The 24897-nt window shown below is 42.5% G+C and overlaps 1 protein-coding gene across 1 annotated transcript; it reads right to left on the bottom strand.

Annotated features, from left to right (window-relative positions):
• Positions 1 to 22526: 22526 nt before the first annotated feature.
• LOC145393786 (uncharacterized) lies at positions 22527 to 24508 on the bottom strand. Its single transcript, XM_080267834.1, has 2 exons — positions 24333 to 24508; positions 22527 to 23745 (listed from the first exon to the last, which is right to left on the bottom strand). Exons 1-2 carry the CDS (start codon positions 24506 to 24508, stop codon positions 22527 to 22529), a joined length of 1395 nt encoding a protein of 464 aa, XP_080123960.1.
• Between the last annotated feature and the right edge of the window lie 389 nt (positions 24509 to 24897).

Genomic DNA, 24897 nt, shown 5'->3' with positions numbered 1-24897 from the left:
GCAGGAAGAAGAAAGGCAGGAAGGCGAAAAGGAAGGAGAAAGAAAGCAGGCAGGGAAAGGAATGAGTGAGGGGGATGTAGACTGGAGGAGTCGATGAAGGAAGAGGAATAATGGGAGGTGGAAGAAAGAAGGAGAAGAAAGAGGAAAAGGAATGAAAGGAGGAGAGAGGTGGAAAGGAGTGGGAGAGTGAGGTGTGGAAAATCTCGGCCAAGGCCCAAACACCCTTTGACATATATTGACCACGGATATAACATTAGAAAAGCTTCATGTAACCTTATTCTAAGCATTTCATCCATGAGGAATATGTGTTAAAATGTATCATCCTCATTGCCATCATAATTCTGGCTTCTTTTTTTCCACTTAAGGAAGGGACATGTACGATCCAGATACAAGGAAAGAGAGAGTACGGAAGTGAGAGAACTGATAACTATACCCAATGCAATAAGCCATACATTCAGAAATCATTCAGAGCAGACTAAGCACTCCAGTTATGAGACAGGATGTGAAAAGCTAACTGGTGCGGCTGTTAACCTTTGAATGAGACAGAACCGACTGCGTAAAGTTGGTACTTACGCAGCCAGGTATACACAGACCAGTACTTCACAACTCATTACCTGAAACAGTGAAAACAGTGTTACACTTAGCCCCATTATTTAAGTACACATGAATTACATGAGTAATACTATATGAATAAATTAGTAATCAGTATTAACTTACATTTTAAATGTTTGTTTTCATACGCCAGTGCTGGAGAGGGACGTCTTCACGTGGTGGCACCGATATATATATCATCTTCGTTGACAGGCATTCAAACGTCCTTCAACTCTTTCTTTATCCTCCGAAAAGAGGATGGTGGACTGCGAGACGTAGGGAACTCAAGCGTGCAGTCCACCGAGTTCATGTCCAGATGAGCCTGGGACCACAATAACACCACCACCACCACCACCACCACCACCACCAACAACAACAACAACAACAACAATATTAACTAAAATTCTGAAATTGCCGAAGTGAAAACCTAATATTAAGGACTTTTGGTATGGCTCAAAATTTTTTTTACGACGTTTGACCTGTGACCTTGAGATCAGGGTCAACATCATTCATACTATGCCAATCATGTTCACTCATGACCCACTACATTTCCGAGTTTGGTCAAAATCGGCCAAATACTTTCCGATTTAGCACTTTCAGGCAAGAGGTGGCCATTTTGATTTTCCTTAATACAGTATTTCAAAAAGTATTTGTTGGATCTAAATATCAGTACCCAGGTGCAATAGTATATGTTGACGACTACATACTGGAACATTTGCAAAGCAATCTTCAGTAGTTTTTGCTGCACAGGAGAGCAAAGCTTGAAAAATTAACAGAGAGCGCTAGTGCGGCGCTAATGCTGGGATTTTTTTTTTCTTTTTTTTTTTTTGTGCCAAAAGTATCCTGCAACCAAGATACTTCACTCCTGAAAATTATAAGTCCGTACCTCGAACGGTTTTGTAATGTTAGCCTTCAAGATCTTCCCCCCCCCAAAAAAAAAAAATAATAAATAATAATAATAATAATAAAATGAATATATGTACAGTATCAATAAGAACTCCACAGAATGTGGCGTTCTTAAATACAACAGTCCATAGATTCCCGTCCTGTACTCCAGTTTGCTTGAGCCTTTACCTGCTTGATTGTAACCCATTTGTGCCCAGGGGTCCTGTGTGAAGGATAGTGCTGGAAGGACACTCAGCACACCGCCCTCCGCTTGTCGGCTCATAGTTGCGAAGCTCATAGGTCCCTTCCCCCGGGGTTGCCCCTTTCAATAGCTCTTGAAAATGCTTACCTCCGTCCTATATCTAGGACGATGGGCACAAATGGACTGATGTCCACCAATATTATAATACATATATAAAGTGGTACTATTCTGTACGTAGCCGAAACTCGATCGTCCCTCATACTTCTCTCTCCCTTGGACTTTGTTGCTGAAGCAACTGACTCTAATGCCTCTCTTTGGCCAGAGTTTAGTGTCATTAAGTATCTGTTGCTGTGGATTCTAGAGACTAATTTTAAAGCTTGTGGAGAGAAAAGCAGGAGAAAAGACAGTTTTACTGGCGATAGTAATTATTACTTGTGGTGGCAGACAGAGCGGTCATCAGTGAATTATTCGTGTCATTTTAACTTAGTCTAAAACTACCATCCCTCCATCTGACACGTTCTGAGCTGTAACAATCGATTCTATCTTTCTATCCATATATTGTCAGACGCATTAATTCCGCAGGGGGTGGCCACATACAAATTGCCTCCACGTGGCCCTGTCCTCTGCCATTTGGATGCCCTTCCTCCAACTCACACCATCCTCTCTCATATATCTCTCCACTCCATTCCTTCATCTCATCTTTGGTCTCCCCCTCCTTCTCACTGCCTCCAACTCACTCACATACACTCTTCCAGTCAGTCTCCGATTCTCCATCCTCTCCACATGGCCAAACCATCTCAAAGTACAGTATTTCACTTAGCAATAGATTAACATTAGAATTTCTATCTATCTATCTATTGCCAGACGCCTCAATCCCGTTTGGGGTGGCCACAAACAAATCGCCTTCACGCCACCCTGTCCCCCGCCATTTCACTGCCCTGCTCCCAACTCACACCCCCCTCTTTCATATACCTCTCCTCCCCATCCCTCCATCTCATCCTCGGCCTCCCCCTCCCTCTTCCCCCCATTAGAATTTGATGCTAGCAATGGAGAAGTGCTATGAAGAGGATATAGAACTGTAGCATTACCCTTTTCTGCCACTGGGTTATGAAATAACGTAAAAAAGACGACAATCTAGGTCAAATTAAGGGAAAAGAAGTGTATTATTATCCATGTGCTTCAGGTCTCGACACTGCCAATTTAAAGCCTGTGCCGTAAACTCTTCCACGCGAATACTTCTCGTATGAATAATGAGAATGTTAAGAATTCAACAGTGTACAATACCAGACTCTACCACTGGGCACACTGTGTTTAAGTGGTTCGGGTGAGGTGCGCGCACAGTGGAATGTAGTGTATGATCCAGCTGATGCCTGATGGTCTAATGGGTTAACGCGCTTCAAGCAGATGTAACCCATAATGATTTAAGTCTCAAGGAAGGTTTCAGCATTTAAATTCATAATTATAATGCCGCTGCTTAAGGAGGAGCTACTGGTCACTTGTCTGTAATGTTTGGAATGAAAAGCCTACCCCCAGGCCAGTACGCTCCTCATCTGGCTTCAAGATCAGGATAATGGATGGATGGATCCAGCTGATCGCTCTTAGATGGCGCATTATCGAATTTTGAAACGAAGTGTTTCATTTGCTCCAAATTAAAAATAAAATAATTCGTGATTTATCTAATGACCGATCTCAATACTCGCTTCTGCTCGAATGAGTTACTTAATATTTACATGCAATAATGCGTATGTAAACTGCCTTTACCGTAATCCATACAAAAAATTTCACATGTAGATTAACCCTTCAGGAGTTACCCTGCATATTAACATGTGAAGTGGGTGCCTTATATGAGGGGTAACTTATCGAAAAATCTGTTGGTGTGGCTGCCTCAAGTTTGGCTTAAGTTGCGTAAGCAAACTTTCCCCTCACGAGTATAAGTCTAAACAGGTAACTCCTGGGCCGAGATGAAAATAACTTACGGAATGAATACATGTATGTACGTTGGCAGTGTGGGGGCTTCATCGAAACATCCCAGTAAGAGGAAGGGGCGAGGAGGTGGGGGGAGATAAGGAAAGAAGATAAAGGTGAGAGAAGTGATGGAGGGAGAGCGAAGAAGATGGAGCGGGGGAAGGAAGGTAGAGAAGGAAGAAGCAAGAAGGTGGAAGGAGGGAAGAGGAGGAAGGAAGAAGAGGGAAGAGGAGGAAGGAAGAAGAGGGAAGATGATAAATGGGAGAAAGTTAAAGAAGGATGGAAGGAGGACGAAGAAGATAGAGATGGAGGAAGGGAGGTGGAGGAAAGAAGAAAGGCGGGGAAGGAAGAGAAAATTGAAAGGGAAAGGAGAAGATAAGAAAACCAAAGAAGCGAAGGAAAACGAAATGGAGGACGAGGAAAAGAGAAGGAAAAAGAAATGGAGAAGAAGAAAAGAATAAGGGAGATACATTATCGAAAGAAGGAAAGTTAACAGAACATGAGAAAAATAGAGGAGATAATCGAGAACCTTCAAGGTGGATGAAGGAAGAGAAGGAAAAGGGAAGAAAAAGAAACAAAGGAAAGGGAGAGAGAAAGAAAATGGAGAGGGAGGAAAAGAGAAGGATGAAGAAAGAGTGGATGGAAAGATAGGTAGAAAGTGGAGTAGGGAAACTGAGACAGACTGAGGAAATTGAAGTAAGACAGAAAGTGAAATACTGAAACAAGAACGAGGTAAAGAAAAAGTGTCAAAGAAAACTAATATAAAAGGGATAAAAGGAATGAGAAAACTTAGAGAGAGAGAGAGAGAGAGAGAGAGAATGGAGGCAGAGAGGAAAGTGAATGAGGGAAAATTGAACAATAATGGAATGACAAAGAATAAGCTGAGAGAGAGAGAGAGAGAGAGAGAGAGAGAGAGAGAGAGAGAGAGAGAGAGAGAGAACAACAAGCAGGAGAAAAAACTGAAGAAGAGAGGAAAGTGAATGCGAGAAAATTGAACAAGAATGAAATGAGAAAGAATAAGCTGAGAGAGAGAGAGAGAGAGAGAGAGAGAGAGAGAGTATTTGTTTACTGGCAATGGGCTGGGCAAGGAGGTACAGGAAATCGATGTTAATATTCTCTAACCTCCCCGTCGCAGCTCTTACCACGAAGCTGGTGACCCCCTCTCCTCCCAGTTCCCCTTTTCTCTTTTCCTGTGGGTTTCCTTCTCTGGTCTGTGCTGTTTTAAGTTGTTTTGATCTGCCCTGCTGTGTAATGGGACAACTTATAAATACGCCTAAATTTACGATATCAGTGTACACATTTGTCCCTAAACAGCTACCAGATTCTTCACAATCAAGTTAGAGTGAATATTAAGATGACAGAATATTAAAGAAAATATATGTATCTGCTGAGCTCTGTCCTCACATGTTCTGCTGTCTTGTTTTGTCCTAAATTAACCCTAAATGCTGTGTTGTACCCCTCTTTCATTTTCTATTTTTGGTTATGCTCTTTCATGGTGCTGTCCTGCTCTCTCCTTGTTCTGCATTGCTCTGTTTTGGGTTATTCAGATCTGCCTTCTTTCCTGGATTGCTGTACTGTTGCTTTGTCCTAAATCTTCCCAATATGTCATGCTGTCCTCCTCTATCCCGAGTTGTTCTGTGCTGTCCTGGGGCTATCTTTTTTTTTCCTGTTCTGTTTTGGGTTGTTCTGCCCCGTCCTTCTTGTCCTGCGCTCTGCTGTATTTGTCCTGCCTTGTCCTGATTTGTCCTGTATTGTATCCCGCTGTGTCTTGAGTCGTTCTCTGTCCTGCAGCGGCCTACTTTGTCTGGCAGTATTTCAAAATGATATGCTGTCCTGCTTCCCAGGGTTGTCCTGCACTTTGCCCCGGGGTTTTTGGTGCTACCTGCTTCCGATTTTGGGATTTCTTTGCTTGTTTGTTTTATTCATTGTTTGCTTTCATCTGTGATTGATATTTATTATGTGTGTTTTGTTATCGCGTAAAAGATGGATAGAAAGATGTTGATAGATTAACAAATTGATAAACAGATAGACAGAAAGACATACAGACAGACATGCAGATGGATAGATATGTAGGCAAAGAGAGAGAGAGAGAGAGAGAGAGAGAGAGAGAGAGAGAGAGAGAGAGAGAGAGAGAGAGGTGGGTGGGTATTTACGTATTCCACCTGTACTTTGAACTGCTTTTAGTGTCAACCATACACTCTCACTATATTTTTGTGTACATATACCTTCATTGCTGTGTGTGTGTGTGTGTGTGTGTGTGTGTGTGTGTGTGTGTGTGTGTGTGTGACAGAGAGAGAGAGAGAGAGAGAGAGAGAGAGAGAGAGAGAGAGAGAGATAATATATAAAACCATCACAGTCCATCTCATCCCTTCTGCGTTTTTCATATCAAACCTCATTCATTTCTGTCCACGCAAATATCAGCTACATTTTTTATATCTTTATATATTATCTACCCCTGCTCAGTTTCTCTCTCTCTCTCTCTCTCTCTCCCTAAGTTTCCTCATTCCTTTTATCCCTTATATATTAGTTTTCTTCGCCTGTCTTTTCTTCATTCTTGTTTCAGTATTTCGCTTTGTTTTTCTTATTCGTTTCCTCAGTCTGTCTCAGTTTCCCTTCTCACTTTCTGCCTGCCGTTCCACTCACTTTTTTCTCTTTCTCTTTCCATCTTCTCCCTCTTCCTTTTCGTTCTCTCTCCTTTTCCCCTTGTGTCTTTTTCTTCCCCTTTCCTTCTCTTTTTCTTCATTTATCATGAGGGTTCTCGATTATCTCTTCTTTATATTTATCTTGTTCTGTTATGTTAACTTTCCTCCTTCCGTTATTGCCTTTCCCTCTTTATGTTCTTTTCCATGACTTTCACTCTCTCTTTTCCTAGTCCTTCCTTCCTTTTTCTTCTATATCTGTGTGTGTGTGTGTGTGTGTGTGTGTGTGTGTGTGTGTGTGTGTGTGTGTGGTAGCGCAGGTAATAGGAAGGTTTGTTAGCGGGGCATCAGGAAGGTCTCACGGCTGACTGGCTGCACTCCTATTGTTACCTGTCAGTGAGAGAGAGAGAGAGAGAGAGAGAGAGAGAGAGAGAGAGTTCCCTTCGCAATCGCCCTCACCTGAACTAAACTACCTGAACGTTGCAAGAATAAATTAAATAAATAAATATTCGTCCCCGTAAAACAAATAACTCAAAGTCAAATGGCCACCCCTTCCGGGATTATGGCGTCTGGCAATAGATAGATAGATAGATAGTTACTGAAGATGTTCTATTCGCTGGTGGTCAGACTGGCGTGCATCCCAGGGTCCCAGATATGTATTGTTTTATTTTTAGTTGTATTTTTCGATATGTTCACTCACCCTCCTTTGACTCACTTCCAAATAAATAAAATCGTCCGGAGGTGTCTGAAGAGTACTACGAACGTCCTAACCATGTGAGGATTTTTGTAACAAAACTTATACTCTCAAGCCCCTGTGATTCACCTCCAACCAAAGAAAATCATCTGGTTGGTGGTTGAAATGGAATACTAAAGACGAAGCCGTGAAAGTATTAATATTTTCCGTTCAGTTCGTTGTTGCTCAGACCGGCATTCATCCCAGTTATGATCAGCCAGACACAGCTTCCAAATTTCCGAGTGGGTGTTGGAAATGGCTTGGTGGCAAAAGTTGTGGGCAACAGTGACAACGGAAATGACTGTTTAGACCACAACACACTCACTGCCGGCCGGGGAAGGGGGAACAGGGGAGATGACTAGGAGGAAGGGGGAGGAAGTGGGATGGGGAGAAGGAATCGAAGGGGCGCTGGGGAGGGACAAAAAAAAAGGAAGGGAGGAATGGGAGAGAAAAAAGGACGGAAGGAGGATGGGGGCGAAGGTGAGATGGAAAGTGATCGAGGAGGACACAGTGAAGAGGAGAGGAGAGTGTGAGGAAGGGGAGGAGGAGAAGAATGGGAGAGGTAAAGAGAGAACGGGATAGTCTTTGGGGAGGGAGAGGGGAAGGGGGAATGCAGTGAAGGAGGGATGCAGAGAGGAGGGGATAGTCATTGGGAGAGAAAGGAGAGGGAAGGCTCAGGGAAGAAGGACGAGGAGGGGTGGAGGTGGGAGGTGTTTTGAAATAGTAACTCTGGAAATATCGTAAATACTTCAGTGTGCCCGGAATAAATGTTATGGCGGTGCAGTTGCAATGGGTCGTATTTCCCTCTGTCTACTTACTCAACATTCAGCACGCACCAGGACTCCTATTTCCGCTCCCGCTTGTTTATTAATTGTGTGTGTGTGTGTGTGTGTGTGTGTGTGTGTGTGTGTGTGTGTGTGTGTGTGTGTGTGTGTGTGTGTGTGTGTGCGTGCGCACTTGCCTTTCACATTATTTCCTCCGCCAACAGAGTTGGAGGAACTTATGTATTCATCTATGTTTGTCTGTTTGTTTGTTTTTCCACATGGTATCTCCAAAAGTTCTCAATGAATTACAATGAAATTTTGTGGAAGGGTGGGCCACGGCCAAGAAAGAATTGATTAGATTTGGGGGCGGATCCGGGTCCGGAGTACCCCGCACAATATCTCCAAAAGTTCTCAATGAAATTCAATGAAATTTTGTGCAAGAGTGGGCCGTGGGTCAAGGAACAGTTGATAAACTTTGGGGGAGGATCCGGATCCTATGCATTCCACACAATGTCTCCACGGTTCCGGATCCTTTTTAATGGCAGTGGCACTGGCGGAAGTATGCGCTCTCTGAGTGCTTTCTAGTTATTACTGTTACAGTCGTCATCGTCGTCGTCGTCGTCGTCGTCGTCGTGGTCATCATCATCATCATCATCAGTCATCATCATCATCATTATTAAAATAACAAGATAACAAGGAGGAGTATTAAGAGTGCACGCGTGACCACCAGCTGGTCTAAGGCCAAATATTTGATTTTGTCCTGTGACACTGACCTTCAACTCTCAGAGTCCAGTAAATTCATTCCCGCCTAACCTCCAGCCCTTCTACCAACTTTGGTTCTTATCAGGTCAAAGCTGCTTGAGTTGACCTATCCCACTGACCGTGACATTCGACCTTTCCTTGTCGCCTTGACCTTTGAGTAATTGCCTTCAAAATCGACTCTGTATGCTTGTCAACCTGAACCCTTCCACAAAGTTTAGTCTACTTCAAAGAAAAAAAGTTGACCTTACCATTTGACCTTCATCTTTGACCTGTTCTAAAATATAATAAGTCAGCCTTTTGGATAAATTTTAACGCATTCTCTAAGTTGGATTCAAATCATCCCTAAAACTGTTTTATTTTATCTTTTTGCACTGGCGCACGGGTCAAACTCTGACCTTGTTTTGTGACCTTAACCGTTGACTGTCCACAAAATTGAATCCCTTCATTTTCGTTTGACTGTTAACTATTCCACCAAGCTTGGTCCAGATCAGATTAAAACTGTTTTGACTTGGCATTGCCGTATATGCTTGGCCTTTGGTTTTTTCCTGTGACCTTGGCCTTTGGCTGATAATTCTTCAAATAGAGAATCATTTTATTCTTGCCTTACCTTCACCTATTCCACAAAGTTTGGTCTATACATTGGATGCACTCTGCTTATGTGGACCTCGCACTGTGACCTTGACGTTTGATTTACTGTTCCTTAAGATAATAATAATAAAAAAAAAAAAAAGTTAACTCCTTGGACAGTCGTATCAAGTAACCATTGTCATCCTGTGAATGTCCGTCACAAACTAGGGGCTTAATTTCACCTTTGCGATTTAAGATTTGATTTACTAACTCCGAAAACAAAGTATTTTATTTACTACTATTGTTACCATCATGTGAAATTATTCGGAGGCGTCTCGAGGTGGACGAGTTAGATGTAGTCTCTTCTCAATGCAATATTTAAGGCTTGTTCGAAGTTAAATAAAATCGTCGCTGATAGCAGCAAGAACGAAATATAACACAGGTCATCGCATTGAATGAATTAACACACTCTTGTTTTTTCTCTGCAGTCTGTGCCAATGTTAAAACGCCATAAATGACATGGAAGAGAATGTTAAATTGCAACGTGTAAAGAGGGAAATACGACTCAATCATAGGGTCATATTTAGATCTCCAGACAGTGTGGAGAACTACTGTATTCCACCAATTTCTTTCTTCTTTCTTTCAAACCCTTCTCAGTTTGGCGTCATTATTTTATTTCTTCACCAATTAGTTCTGAAGTTGGCATAAATGTTCTTTAAAGGAATTTTAAAGGGATTTATGAGGTCATACGTGTGGTCATACTAACATACACATTTGAGGGAACTGATACTTGTGCATGTTCATCAGTCTTCATGACAATTTGAGAAGAAGTATGTCAATGTACTGTAGCTTTATGGAGACCCTCTTGTATTCCCTTGGGAGAGTTGACAAATTTGCACAAAAACTTAGGCTACGCTGGTGAACGCAAGCCCCAAGAAGTTTTGAAGGCCATTTAACAAACAGCTGTAACTGGTAGACGTGATTCGCTTCCATCTCATATTGCAGACTGTAGTCAGCAATAGTAATGGAAGGTCAGACATGCTCTATCATCAGATGCTTCAAAAATTCACACACACACACACACACACACACACACACACACACACACACACACACACACACACACACACACACACACACACACACACACACACACACACACACACACACACACACACACACACACACACACACACACACACACACACACACACACACACACACACACACACACACACACACACACACACACACACACACACACACACACACACACACACACACACACACACACACACACACACACACACACACACACACACACACACACACACACACACACACACACACACACACACACACACACACACACACTCGAGCGCGCTCATCTTCTCCCGCTTAGTTTTAAGGTTATGGTTGTAAATATCTATTTGTCACACGATTTGTTGTAACATACTCTCAACGCAATATGACATATAGATAATGATAGAATTCTGCACCACCAGTCCATGCTTTATATCCATATTCACCCATTCAGTACGAGAGACCTTACAGTGAAATCGTCAGGATATTACCATGTCAACTGATCAGCCTTTTCACTATGATGATGTCTTGTTATATTCATGCTATCTTCATATTATATTATTCAGCTTTGAAGTAGTAGTTTTAACATGGGATTTTACTATATCTTTCATTAATCTGTCTTAGTTTTAACGAGAAGACTCAGACACAGCTTTCATTCGTCCTTTCACAGCTAGAGAGGGTTGCTAGGCTGAAGTTGTCTTGAACATATGAAAAAAAAAAAAAGTTCTTAAACTAAAGATAATAAATATTTATTCTTACTGGAAAGGTTGATTGAGTTTGGCTGTACTCTTCAGTAGGTGGAGTGTCTTCCTAGTTGCATAAAGTCATCTGACAACAGTATGAATACAGCACAGTGCATCAAGTGTCATCGCACCTAGTGGGGTTAACCCCTTCGGTACATTGACTTTATTTCACTTTCATTCTTGCTGACTCCAGACAATTTGATTCAGCATTGGGGAGATTTTCAGGCTTAGAAACATTAAATATAAACTTCATTTACCCTTTCACTATAGGAGGCCTCCCATGAAGTTAATAAAATCGTCTGGAGATTGCAAGAATAAAGCACGTCACCGGATTCCAGAGGTTAATGAAATTTGTCACTGTATATAGAGATGAAGACTGGGTATGTCAGCGTCAGTAACAAAGGCTGGTCAGACTGGTACAGATGCATATGTATAAGCCTGGTATAAAGTTTTTCAATTTTGAGAACAAGCGTGGAAGTGTAGGACGTGGCTGACAGGGTACAGAATACACTCCAGACCTTATTTCAAGTTTAATACACTACATGTCAAGTGTGGGAATACATCAACCCACTCCGAGAACCAACAGAGATGGGGTCTGCTGTCCGAAAGGCGGGGAGTTGGATTCCGGGCTGTGGCAGGGAACAGTGATTTGAATTTCCTTAAAACTGGCTTCTCTAATCCTCCATAAGACCCACCGACATGCAAAAAAAAAAAAAAAAGGTTCCGATAATGCTATCACACCAGAACTGAATGAGGCAGACCTAGCGTGTATTTACAGCGAATCGTGAGTGTTAGCTGGCGTTGAAGTTGTTGTGTCATGTGATGGTGTCTGGTACGTAGATGATTATTGTTCAACCTCAGGGAACGGACTGTCAGGATACACACACACACACACACACACACACACACACACACACACACACACACACACACACACACACACACACACATTAACTTGATCCAGGTTTTTGTCCCTTTGCAGCTTATTTCACGTACTTCAGTGACAGAAAAACACAGTACTGTGGGGCTCTACATCCTATCTACAGCACTTCTTCATGACTAGCATCATTTTGTCTTGTTAATCGTTTGATACAAATCAGTATTCAAAACAGAGGGATGGCAGTTTTAGGCCAGGTAAATTAAAAAGAGTATAGTAACCAAATGTCTTCTCTACACAGTGTCCTTGATTTATGTTACCGGTGTAAGCAGAGAGGCAGGAGGAGAGGTTGTGCTGTGGTTTTGGTTGTGGCCGTGGTTGTGGTTGTGGTTGTGGCTGTGGTTGTGGTTGTGGGTGTGGTTGTAACTGTGATTGTGGCAGTGGTTGTGGTTGTGGCTGTGGCTGTGGTTGTTGACTGTGGTTGTGGCTGTTGTTGTGGCATTGGTTGTGGCTCTGGCTGTGGTTGTGACTGTGGTTGTGGCTGTTGTTGTGCCACTGTTTGTGGTTGTGGTTGTGGCTGTTGGTGTGGCTGTGGACGTGGGTTGGTTGAGGTTGTGGCAATGGTTGTGGCTGTGGCTGTGGTTGTGAATGTTGCTGCCGCTCCCAGTAAATTCACAGCACACAACTTTCCCCAAATTGAGACTCTGATTTCTGTGTTCGCCGGGGGTCTTGTTACTGGTATTACGTGTTACTTGTGCTACGTGTTACTTGTGCTACGTGTTACTTGTGAGGCGTGTTCCTTGTGCTGCGTGTTACTTGTGTTATGTGTTCCCTGTGCCACTCCGTCCCCGTAGTGAATGAGTTAATGAAGGTTCTGTCTAACCCATCCATTTCGGAAAGTCTCGCCAGAACTGAATTAGGTTGCCTGGAAATACAGTAATGATAATGTAATATTAAAAAAGCATCATATTTAGTGAAGAAATTGATATTCACTTATGCATTACTTGTATGCCACTGTAATGTTGATGAAATTTGTAGAAATATCATAGACTTCAATATCACAGCGCCATATGCAGAGACACTTTGTAAATAACAGTTGCTTGACTCCATACGTTTTTACATGACACAACTGGGCACCCATGGCTGCATGAAATCTCACAAGTCTTTGGTATGAAGCAGAAATAGAGTTTCTTTGGTTATTGGTCAAGTCGACCCTTCAGTGTCCAGTCTGATTACACCTGGCCCTCTACTAAGTTGAAAGGGGTTTTGGATTTTCGGCACGTTAAGAAATAAAAACGCATAATAATGAGCCTCCTGAAAAAAAAAAAAAAAAAAAAAAAAAAAAAAAAAACGCCAAATGAGCTTAAGGGGCTCGAAAGCACTTTTACCTTACCGGTTTATTTCTGCATACGAGTCAGAGAGGCCGGAGGGGAGACAGCGGCTGCTGCTTCGGGGAAGTTCATTACACACAACTTGGCCAACTTGAGGCTGTAGGGCGCTGCAGGGGTTTGAGATTCACTGAGACCTGACTTTGCGTTTCATTTTGCATGTTCCACCTTAACACTCTCGTGTGTTATGCATCTTCCCCATCCACCAACTTCCCTCATATAGATAGATAGATAGATAGATTGTGTGTGTGTGTGTGTGTGTGTGTGTGTGTGTGTGTGTGTGTGTGTGTGTGTGTGTGTGTGTGTGTGAAAAGGACATACTGTACTTGCATTGCAACGATCTGTATTAGGTCCGCTGTTGGGCCAGACCTTCTCGGAGCAAGAGTATTTGTAGTCAGAATTAGCCCTTCCTCATGGTGGCTAAGTACAAATGGCGATGGGGATGGTGTGGGCAGGCGAAGCATGCGAATATGGAAATATTATATTGGCTTTGTTGATCTGCGTTAAAATTCCGTATATGTTAATTATCGATGGCAACGACAGGGTGCAACATGTGTGAGCATGTGAATGGACATAATACCAGCATGCACTTTAAGTGATTTCCATAAACTGAAATTTGGGCCCTGGACTAGGTAACACGCACTACGAGGTGAAAACACTAAACCACCCACCCAGGGCAGCTTCATTATGTGGGCATCGTGCACAGTACATAATAGCATCAACGAGAATAACAGCTGAGGGACGCCTTCATGTCGCAACTCCCATATAACAGTTACTCCTCTACACGGTTATACATGCGTCCCTCTGCTCCTTCCCTATCCCGTGAAAGGTGGACGGTGGAATGCAAGATGATAACTGCAGCCTGCAATCCAGCAGCGTCATGGTCAGATGAGACTACTACTACTACTGCTGCTGCTGCCGCCGCCGTCGCCGTCGCCGCCGCTGCTGCTGCTGCTGCTGCTACTGCTACCACTAGAATAATAACGAGCCCTTTGCATACATAAATTGGCAAGGAAATGGTAACAGCCAGCCTCCTTAGCCCAACAGAGTACAAGCCTGGAGCCGTATGCTTGTGGGTATAAGAGACCTCTTGGCACATGGTCCGTGCTGATGTAAAAATACATAACGGTAGATAACACACAAGAGACATCAAGGCGTTATATCCTCTTTTTATTTCCCCCTGGCTTAGAACTGCTATGTCTCCATCTCCAGTGCTGAGTAGTATCAGTTAACAGAATACCGTATTATGCTAGTCACGAAGTAGTGCTATGGGGTGGATGTAGAGCTATAGCATTGTCTTTTTCTTCCCCTGAGTTACGTGACATAAACTACATAAGGATGAGAGTCTGGCCAAGTTAAGGTAAACAGAGCATGGAAAGCCTTAAAGCCTGAATGGAATGCCGCCCCTGGACCACACTCTCAGTCTAGGAAACTTTTTAACACCATTTCCTCAGCGATTTGTTTTGCATGTCATCTTAACTCCTTAACCCGAAGACGCCGTATTCTTAGTGACCTCAGATTTCCTAATGCCTCTCTCTGCGATTTATTCTGCATATTACACGTCATTATTGTATGCTACTGATGCAAACAAAGTCCGTAGTAGAATTATATAAACAGAACACAGGAGAATGTTAGTGTAAAATGCAGAATAAATCGCTAAGGAACTGGTAATACGAAGCCCCCTATGGGACTTAGAATACGAGCCTGTTTTTTACAGCTTAGGAGACGCCCTCGCAGTGAACGCTTTACTGAAGGCCTTACCTAATTCCCATTTCGAAAGGTCTCTCCAGAGCCAAATAAAATCGCTACACGTTTACTAAATTTAATCACACTGAGAAAATGCAAAAATCGTTTTCCTTGCCAATGACTCCTCTTTCGTTTTCTCTGATGGATGCTGCAGTGGTTTTCTTTGATCATAACGTTTTGGCTAACAGGTGGCGCTGGAGGCAATGACCTTGCAAGTTATACGTGAATCAATGGTACACGTGCACAGTTTGAGCTGTCAGATCAATTGCATGATGTGGTTTGCACACTCAGGGTATTCTAAATGGGTGTGTTTGCCCCAGTTTTAGTCTGACGAGGTGGATATATGACGCCTTCCCTCTCAGATGACAAACTCGGTCCCTGTGTTGTCGCTTTAACCCGTTCATGATCAGGCTAAGCTATTCCAGCTAACACCCGATTATTTTATTCAAATCAGAATGATTTATTACAAACTGAGAGTTATTATTGTATCTTTAAGCCTCTCATGATAGGGAAAATCCTACTTTTCTATTCCAGCTGACACCAAACTTCTTATGCATCTGGGTGATTCATATGAGTCTGTTGGAGATAATCACAATATATACAGAGAAATCCAACCGCATGAGGTGTAATATTAGGCTAGGCTCACCACAGCCGCAAACACAATGAAACCGAGCTTCTATACACTGAGCCCACCTGTTCGAACCAGTCGCGCGATTGGACTAGCACTTAGGACCAAGTGTGTGCGTTCGAATCGATCCCTTAGATATATCTCGGCCTAAGCGAATCTTGCTGGTTTGTTTGCATCAGTGAAGCAGGTCCAAGCCCCAGACCAGACAAGTCAGTTATAAGTAGACGTTCGCGGAGTGAAGTTTGCCATGTCTCATAAATGTTTTTCGTATACGTAATCGTTTATTTTTCGTCAGCGCAGATGATACACCGTACTGTATGTTATTTCTTGTAGTATGCACCGCTGATCTGTATGTGAAAGAGTGTAATTCATAGATAGACTGTATGAGACATGGCAACCGCAAGAAACAACTGAAGTGTTCATTCGCTCGTAATTATTTTCATCAGAATACGGATTGCTTGTAATACGATTTGGATAAACAATTGACCAGTCATACGGTCTGGTTTACATTTGTGTGTGTGTGTGCATCAATGAACTGGACATCTCACGAGTGGAAGTGACACCTGTGAGCCTGGTGGGTATGTATGTAATATACAGTACATAATACAGATACTGTACAAGTATATATACGAAAATAAAAGGATGGAAAGGACTCTTAGAAACATTATATTACGAAATGGCGGCCCTTCACAGTCTCATCATTACGTAAATCATATGTTTGTCCCGTGTTAGCATGACTGAATTATATATTTAACATTTTTATGCTGTTAAGGGCCAGAATTCGTAATACAAGCGGTAGTTAAGAATTTGTCATCCTTTTACAATCATTTTGGAAGCTGCGATGTCCTAGCTTGCCTGTAGATGTCTTGCTTGGTTTGCATATCTATCGATCTATCTGTATACACTTTGTTAGTCGTAATAATTAACCCCTTCATCCCGATTAAGTCTTCATTCATGCTGCCACCTGGCGATTTTAGTTGACTCTGGGGAGACTTTTCACAGTAGTGGAGCTTGATGGAGATCGTTCATAATCTCTTCATTTACCCAGATTAAATGGCTTGGAATGACTAAGAATTAAAAAAACGAAATCGTAGAGAAATCATGTCAATAAAATGTGGAAGATCAGCCAGGCAGAGGACGTGCTGTGTATTAGTTCAACCATGTGTATCCGGTGACACTCTATCTCTCTCTCCTCCCAATATATCCTCTGCCACTACCGTCCCGCAAAACTATTCAAACTTGTTTTACATCCATGATAGTTTTTTCTTTCCGCTCGTGGATTTTATTTCCTGAATCTCTCTCTCTCTCTCTCTCTCTCTCTCACACACACACACACACACACACACACACACACACGTGCCGCTGTGAGTGATGAAACAATGGCCATAGTGCAAAAGAATGTTGAAAAGTATGCAGAAAAAGTAGCGAGAAAACGTTGTGTGGAAAAACGAGCTTCAAGTGTGGGGGAACTATGAGGAAAAGGGTGCGAGTGATTCTGATGGTGTGGAGAAAAAAGTGTGAAAAACTAAGGTTGTGTGGAAGTAAGAATGAAACGTTGATGGAAAAGGGTGTCAATCTGTAAACACGTGCAAAATTAAAATGTGAAGAAAAAAGTGTGAAAAGGTGAAACTGCGTAGTTATGTAATTAACTGGTTGTAGTTTTGTGTTGTAGTTTTGTGTTGCTGTTTGCTGATGATACAGTATTGTTGAGTGAAGATGAATGGGAGTTGCAAGGTTTGGTGAATGAATTTGGGACAGTGTGTAGGAGGAGGAAGCTGAAAGTTAATGTAAACAAAAGTAAAGTTATGGTGTTTGAGAGAAATGAAGTCACAGAGTGTGCAGTGAGGTTGGATGGTGAGGATATGGAGAATGTGAGTGCATTCAAGTACTGTACTTGGGTAGTGTGATGAGTAAGGATGGAACTTTGGGGGATGAAGTACGTGAAAGGGTGCAGCAGGGAAGGAAGGTTGTTGGTACACTGAAAGCAGTGATGAGAAATAGGGAGGTGAGTATGGAAGTTAAGAAGTCACTGCATGATAGTATTGTGATCCCTACCTTGACGTATGGAAGCGAGGCGTGGACCTTGCAAGAGGGGAACAAGTCAAGAGTGAGAGCAGTGGAAATGAGTTACTTGAGAGGAGCATGTGGAGTGACATGGAGGGACAGGTTGACGAATGAAGAAGTGAAGGAACGTTGTGGGGTAGATGTGGATGTGGTTGAGAAGATTAGGAGAAATACACTGAGGTGGTTTGGACATGTGGAGAGAATGGAGAATGAAAGACTGACTAAGAAGGTGTATGTAGGTGAGGTGGAGGGAGGGAGAGGGAGGGGTAGACCGAGGATGAGGTGGAGGGATGGAGTTGAGAGGTATATGAGGGAGGGTGGTGAGTTGGGGGGAGGGTAGTCAAATGGTGGGTGACAGAGTGACTTGGAGGCGTTTTGTCTGCGGCCACCCTTTGCGGGATTAGGGCGTCGGGCTATAGATAGATAGATAGATAGATAGTTTTGTGAGTGCTATTAATGGGAAAGGACGAGCTTTTTTTTTTTTTTTTTTTTTTTGCCAGTTACTTTTAACCCCTTCAGTACGAGGTAAGGTGTAATTGGGTGTCCCGTGTTGGGGCCAAGGCGGTAAATTTTCGGAAGAACGCCCAACTAACGGACACTGAAATTAATACGTTGATTACTTAACCTAAACAGTTCTAGGCTTTCCTCTTCAATAAACATTGTCCAAAATGTTTTTTTTTTTTTTACTTACATAGTAAATAAAGACGTGGGGGAGATTCTTTAACTCCTACTTCCATCTTGACTAGATCTACAGTACGTTAAAATGAACTAGCCTAACCCAACCCAACCCAACCCCAACTTAACCTAACCTTACCTGATTAACCCAACCCAAATTAACCATACCTAACCTAGCGCAGATGCAATCCCGGACGGAGCCACAAACTGCACAACCTCTCCCCCCCTCCCCTCTTCGTTATTACCTCCGCCAACGAAGTTGGAGGTTATGTATTCACCTATGTTTGTCTGTTTGTTTTGTTTGTCCACATGATATCCAAAAGTTCTCGATGAATTTCACTGAAATTTTGTGGAAGGGTTCAATGAAATTTTGTGGAAGGGTGGACCATGGACCAAGAAAGAATTCATTAAATTTGGCGGTGGATCCGGATCCTATGTATCTCGTACAATATCTCCAAAAGTTATCAATGAATTTCAATCAAATTTTGTGGAAGGGTGGGCCGTGGGTCGAGGAACAATTCATTAAATTTGGGGGCGGATCCGGATCCTTTGTGTTCCACACAGTATCTCCACTGATCCGGATCCTTTTTAATGGCATTGGCGGAGGTATGCGCTCTCTGAGTGATTTCTAGTTTTCTAAGTACTAAAAAGTGCATTTGGAACGGTTGTGTATAGATGATAAACTGCTTAAAACTTTACAAGCGAAACGAAGAACATATTAAATTCAGTCTTCATTAGTTGGCCGTAATTCCACAATAATACGGCCGAGGCTTGAGTACCGCTCATAAATCCGATGGCGTTTTTTCCATTCTACTCTTGCTATCCCCAGACCTTTTCATTCAACTTCGGCGTGACTTACCGAACTGGGGGAGTCAGATACAGCCTTCATCAACCTCTTCACGTCCGGAGGCCTGTACTACGTTAAATTAAAATATCTAGTAGTAACAAGACTAAAATCAATAATACGTCATCGGATTTAAGAGGCTTTTTGTAGGAGAGTGACCTACGCATCTGGTGTATTGTTTTTACTCTAACTTGGCCTAATATTGCCATCTCCCCGTTTGAATAATGAATTGTAACAGTTGATTAACACTAGAAAGTAGATTATCACTCTAGTCACGAAGAACTACCATGGAAACGATGTAAAGCCTTATTTTTTTTTTTCTGCCACTGAACTACGTCAAACAACCAGCAGAAGGACTAAATTCATGGCCAAGTTAAGGAGGAAAACAATATAGCTTTTTATGTGACAGAAAAACCTCTTGTCACCTCGGGGAAAGAACCGTAGCGCGTAAGCCAGAGCACACAGATTGTTACAACTCTAGAGCCCTACCATCAGATCACACACACACACACACACACACACACACACACACACACACACACACACACACTCTCTCTCTCTCTCTCTCTCTCTCTCTCTCTCTCTCTCTCTCTCTCTCTCTCTCTCTCTCTCTCTCGCTCGCTCGCTCGCGCGCGTGTGTGTGACGTTCCATCATTCTGTCGTTACGTCACTGCTTTCATTTACTCTGTTCAGTGGCGTTGTCGAGGAGCCTACATGTGGTGGCGCTGCGTACCCTGGATGGGCAAAGCAGTTGCGGCGTCCACCTAGGAGCCAAACTTCCTCATGCTTCCCTGCACCTGGCCATGGGGAAGGACCCTGATTCAACCGTGGCAAGATGTTGTCTGCTACAAGGGGACGCCGGTTCCTTGCATGGCCCTACAGCAGCAGTTGCTTACATGTGATCGACGGGTCTGCTTGACCAGGCAAACCGGAGTTAAGTAGCAACAACAGTAGCTCTGCTCAGTGTCCTTCCATTTAGCAAAATACGGTATTTGCTTTGTCAGTGTGGAGTTGAACAGTGAGAGACAACAGTTAAGTGATTGCCTTTGATATGATGTGTCAAGGAGGAGAGTCACAGACATGCCCTTGGTGTGAAGTAGACGCACTAGAACAGTAGTCGAACTTGTCCCTGACTCTCCTAGTGAAGTGGAAAAAGACTGAGCGTGTCCTTCTTCAACGGTGAACCTGAGCAAAATGAGTGCAAAACTTATCATAGGACAAAATATATTGAGCGTTGAAAAAACGGGTCCTGGAAGATTGATGACAGTGAAATTAAGTAACTTATATGGTGTCTGTTGAGTGATTCGCAGAGCTGTTTTAGAAACTGTAGGGGATATGTGGATTAGCAATCTGTAGCAAGGTTGGTAATGGAGCCAGTAACTGACAAGAACTGGGAAATATTTATGGCATTAATGACTGGCAGTAGCGCGCTACGAGGCGGACAGGAAATGAGTACGGTAGACTATACAATAGGTTAATATATATATATATATATATATATATATATATATATATATATATATATATATATATATATATATATATATAATGTGTGTGTGTGTGTGTGTGTGTGTGTGTGTGTGTATAAGTACTGTATACATATTATATATACATTTCTCATGTACATGTATATATACGTATAAAATATATGTAAACATATTATATCCACTCACTCGATGTAATGCTGCTCTCGGTTGACCGCCCTTTCCTCTTTTCCTTCCTTCTTTCCTTCCCTCCTCTGTCTTTCCTTCATTCTTTCCTCTTCCTTCTGTCTACGCGTGACTGTACATTGAGTGACAAGCCAAATGGTTTCCTGTACACCAGGAAACCATTTATTATGTTGGGTGGTAACCATATAAGCAAATTATGGAGCCTGGTGGTTTAGTGGGTACGGTAATTAAGGTGCTCCAATCGGACTGAGTCTGGGCAGGTTTATATCCAAGGGGTGATTGGGGTTTATTGCTCATGTAATGCTACTCACGGATAAGTGAGCCTACAGGTAGTCACTCTCATCAGGACCAACTTGCCTTGTCCCAGGCTCCGACACTTTTCATGGGGCAACACAGGATTGGATGAGTGAATGAATGAATATGTATTATATATATGTATATACTGTACATTATATATAATTGTATATATATTATATATAAAATATATACCTGTTGTGTGAACGGAGAGCTGTTGAATGTTGTAATGAGAATCTTTGGTGGTAGTGAAGCATGTGAAAAAGTAGATGTGTGTCTGAGGTTTATCACCAGCGACATAAGGAGTCAAGGAAGTGTGATGTCCCAGTGACTATTCATTTTTGGTATGGATGGTTAAAACTCGAGCTGGGGAAAGAGATGTGAGAAGGCTGCATATCTCTAATAATGTATGTAAAATTAATGCTGGATTGTTTTGCTTACAATGAGCATTTTCCTTGCAGATTTGCATAGTATGATATGAATGTTTGTGAGTGGCATGATTTGACAGTAAATATTAATAGGCCAAGGAGTGCAGTGATAGATGGTTGTTATGGGAGATGGTGACTACTACTATCCATTTCAGAGGCGGAGTTGCGCTGTTTATTGCAAATATCTCCTAAACGAATCGTTGGATCAGTATGGTATTTGAACACACTACTTTTGACATCCGGGCCTAATTTATGACCCTTAAACCATATTGCTATTTATGTTATGTGAGGAGTTTACTTGTGAAAAATAACAGAAAGTCGACTAGTCATGTTGACGCATTCGAAGGAAAGTGTTGCCCCCCCAACACCCTCCCAAACTATTCCTTAACTACCCCTACTTCTCCCCCTTCTCGTCCTCGTTATCCCTCCTATTCTCCCCGAGCTCCTCGCCTCCTTCATCACTCTTGTGTCCCTCCCTCATTATCCCAGCACTGTATTATAATGTAAGAATGTTATGTAGTTGTAGACGTATTGATATGATTATTTGCAATGGATGCAAGTCTTATTTCGCGTAGAAAGTACTGTACATCAGGATGATTACGTACATGTAATAGAAGCTATGCCTATATGTTTACAGTGTTTATGGTCAACCATTGAAATTCACGAACTACAAATTGTATCACTTGTTGCCTGAACCTTCTCGGAGAAGTTATTACTATTATTACAATACTGTGTATTCATCCTAAAATGTGAACATGGTCCAATTGATATATATTGTTTTACCTGTCTCTATTTATATTATTACAAAATTATAAACTCCAATGCTCTATTGTATATGATGCGTAATATTCATTAATATATACATACATACATCGTCATTTTATTGTAAATACTATTACATACATTCCATTACATTTATTAAGTTGGAGCAATATATCATATTGTAGGGATAAAACTATGTAAACAATATATCAAAATTTATTCAACATCACTTTCAAAGAAGACGTCATCATCTTCATCATCACTGGCGATGTTGATAATAATGGGTTCCACTTCCTCGTGTATGTTGTCAGTCTTCCAGTATTCTTCTTCAAATTTGCGGGAGTGCTGAACAGCCCCCGTCCACACGTCCTTGTGTACCATATGGCTGGCTTCCTCCAATCTATCCTGTAGGTCCGTCCGGGTAAACCGTTGTAGTGTGGAGCGCACATGGCGCTTCATACAGCCCCATACTTGCTCGATGGCGTTGAGTTCTGAGTGGCCAGGTGGCAACTGTATGACCTCGTGGCCCCACATACGGATGGTGTTGTCGATTTTATACTGGGGTTGTGGGCGGTTCTGCTGGCAAAGGAGCAGCAGCTCGGGGCGAGTGGCAGCAGGTGGGATGGAAATTTTGTGCTGCTCCAGCCATCTGATGAGGTCCGCCTTCCTGGTGGCTGTGGTAGGGCATCGACTCTCCTCTGTTAGCTGACTGTGGTAAGGTGCATTATCCAGTGCAAGCACCGATGGGTTTGGCAGTGACGGAAGGAGCTGCGTTGTTAGCCATCGCTGGAACAGTTCTCCGTTCATTTCCCCATGATAGTCACCCTGGTTACTTTTGGCTGGGTAGCACAGGTAGGAACCGTCAACAAAACCTTCGTCCGTGCCAGCTGCGACCACCACAAATCGCTCCCCTTCACCAGGTGGTACCTGACGACTGTAGGTGGTGCTGATGGGAGCCTGAGTGGTATCCACCCACTCCCTACTGTGGCCCATCCTGGTGGTAAACCATTTCTCATCCACATACACCACCGTTCTTCCCTCCTTCCGGTGGCGTTGTAGAGCCCGGAGAGCGGCTATCCGATGACACACCACCTCCAGCGATTCCCTCCTCACATACATCTTGCGTTGTGACACTCTGTATCGGAATCCCATGGTGTGCATGATCCGCCAAACTGTTGTTTCAGAGGTATCCTTGGGGATAATACCAGCTGTTTTCAGATCAGCTGATATGACACTGAGTGTGAAATGTTGTCTTTCTGAAAACTTTCTGTGGATGTGGCGGCGTATTGCACCGACAGTAAAGTTGTCGAAGCATCCCGTGTAGGTTGTGGACGGTGGTGCTGGTGTGGAAAGGGAGGATGTGGCGGCTTTGCTGACAATGCTCCTCACTGTTGACACACTCGTGCCCATGATGTTCGCAACTCGCTCGTAAGGCCTTTGTGCATAAAGATCAGTGTTGTTATATTTTGCATTTCTTCTATAATATCACATTGCGACATAATACAGTCTGCCTTACTGTTATATATGTTAAGAAACGTGTACACATAACATAAAACAGAAAAAAATTTGATATAGATAGCAAGTTCACTTACGCAGGAAAGTCTATTACATCAATACTCGCATAATGCAAAATATGGTAGGTTATTATAGACATAAAAGACTCGAAGGAAAAGGGTCTTGTGGCTCAATCTTTACCCAGAGCCTTATGAACCAGCAGCATCTTACTTTGCTTTCACAGCCAGATACCTCGTTCTCCCCTATAAGTAATTGACTCCAAGATTATTGGTATAATTGTTATCCATGAGATCATTATGTTTTTTTTTTTTTCAGTGATTCTGCCAACATTATTATACACTTATATAGCAACAGTACCGATTGATTTTTTTTGGTGTAATTTTTACTTTTTATACCATTGTCTAGCAAATGCTCGAACAAAATAAAGAAGTGGGTGCTTATTATGCCCGCCGTATTCAAAGAAACACAGCACATATACTATAAACATGGACAAAACTATGTACTCACCTATTCAAACTTATGTAAGTTCGACCACGGGTGCTTTCCCTCTTGAACAAAGTGGCAAGACGAATGATAAAAGCTGTCCTGCATCCACGGGGGCAACGGGAAGACATTGTAGATACTGTTGTTAGTGGGCGTGCCTCGACAGTCAATGATCTATCCCCTGTACCTGCTGATGTCATAACCTCGGGAAGGGGAAGGGGGGGTACCTCGGAGAGGGGGGAAGGGGAAGGGGAGGTACCTCGGAGAGGGGGGAAGTGATACGGGAGACTGAGGATATTCAATGAAAGCATACATTGCTTATTAAAAATAAAAGATGAACAAATAAAGCAACCATGAACGACTTTATTTGGTTGCCCAAAAACAAAACTGACCATATTTTTGGTAACCGTAGATACATCGGTAATGATACGGCCATAACAACGTAATTAGCCAATGATTTTATGGTAGTTTGACTCACTCTGGTTTTCATGGCCACACACAACAGTAGGTAACTGTGTTAAATAATATTACTAATGTATGATAAGTATATACATACTGTCATATTCAAATATTATGTATGCAATTAGAA

Source organism: Coenobita brevimanus, chromosome 25 (assembly GCF_032717465.1).
Source record: "Coenobita brevimanus isolate Jiangsu-jjx chromosome 25, ASM3271746v2, whole genome shotgun sequence".
Taxonomy (NCBI): Eukaryota; Metazoa; Arthropoda; class Malacostraca; order Decapoda; family Coenobitidae; genus Coenobita; species Coenobita brevimanus.
The sequence above is the reverse complement of the archived record's forward strand: the minus strand, read 5'-3'. Positions and strand labels throughout refer to the sequence as shown.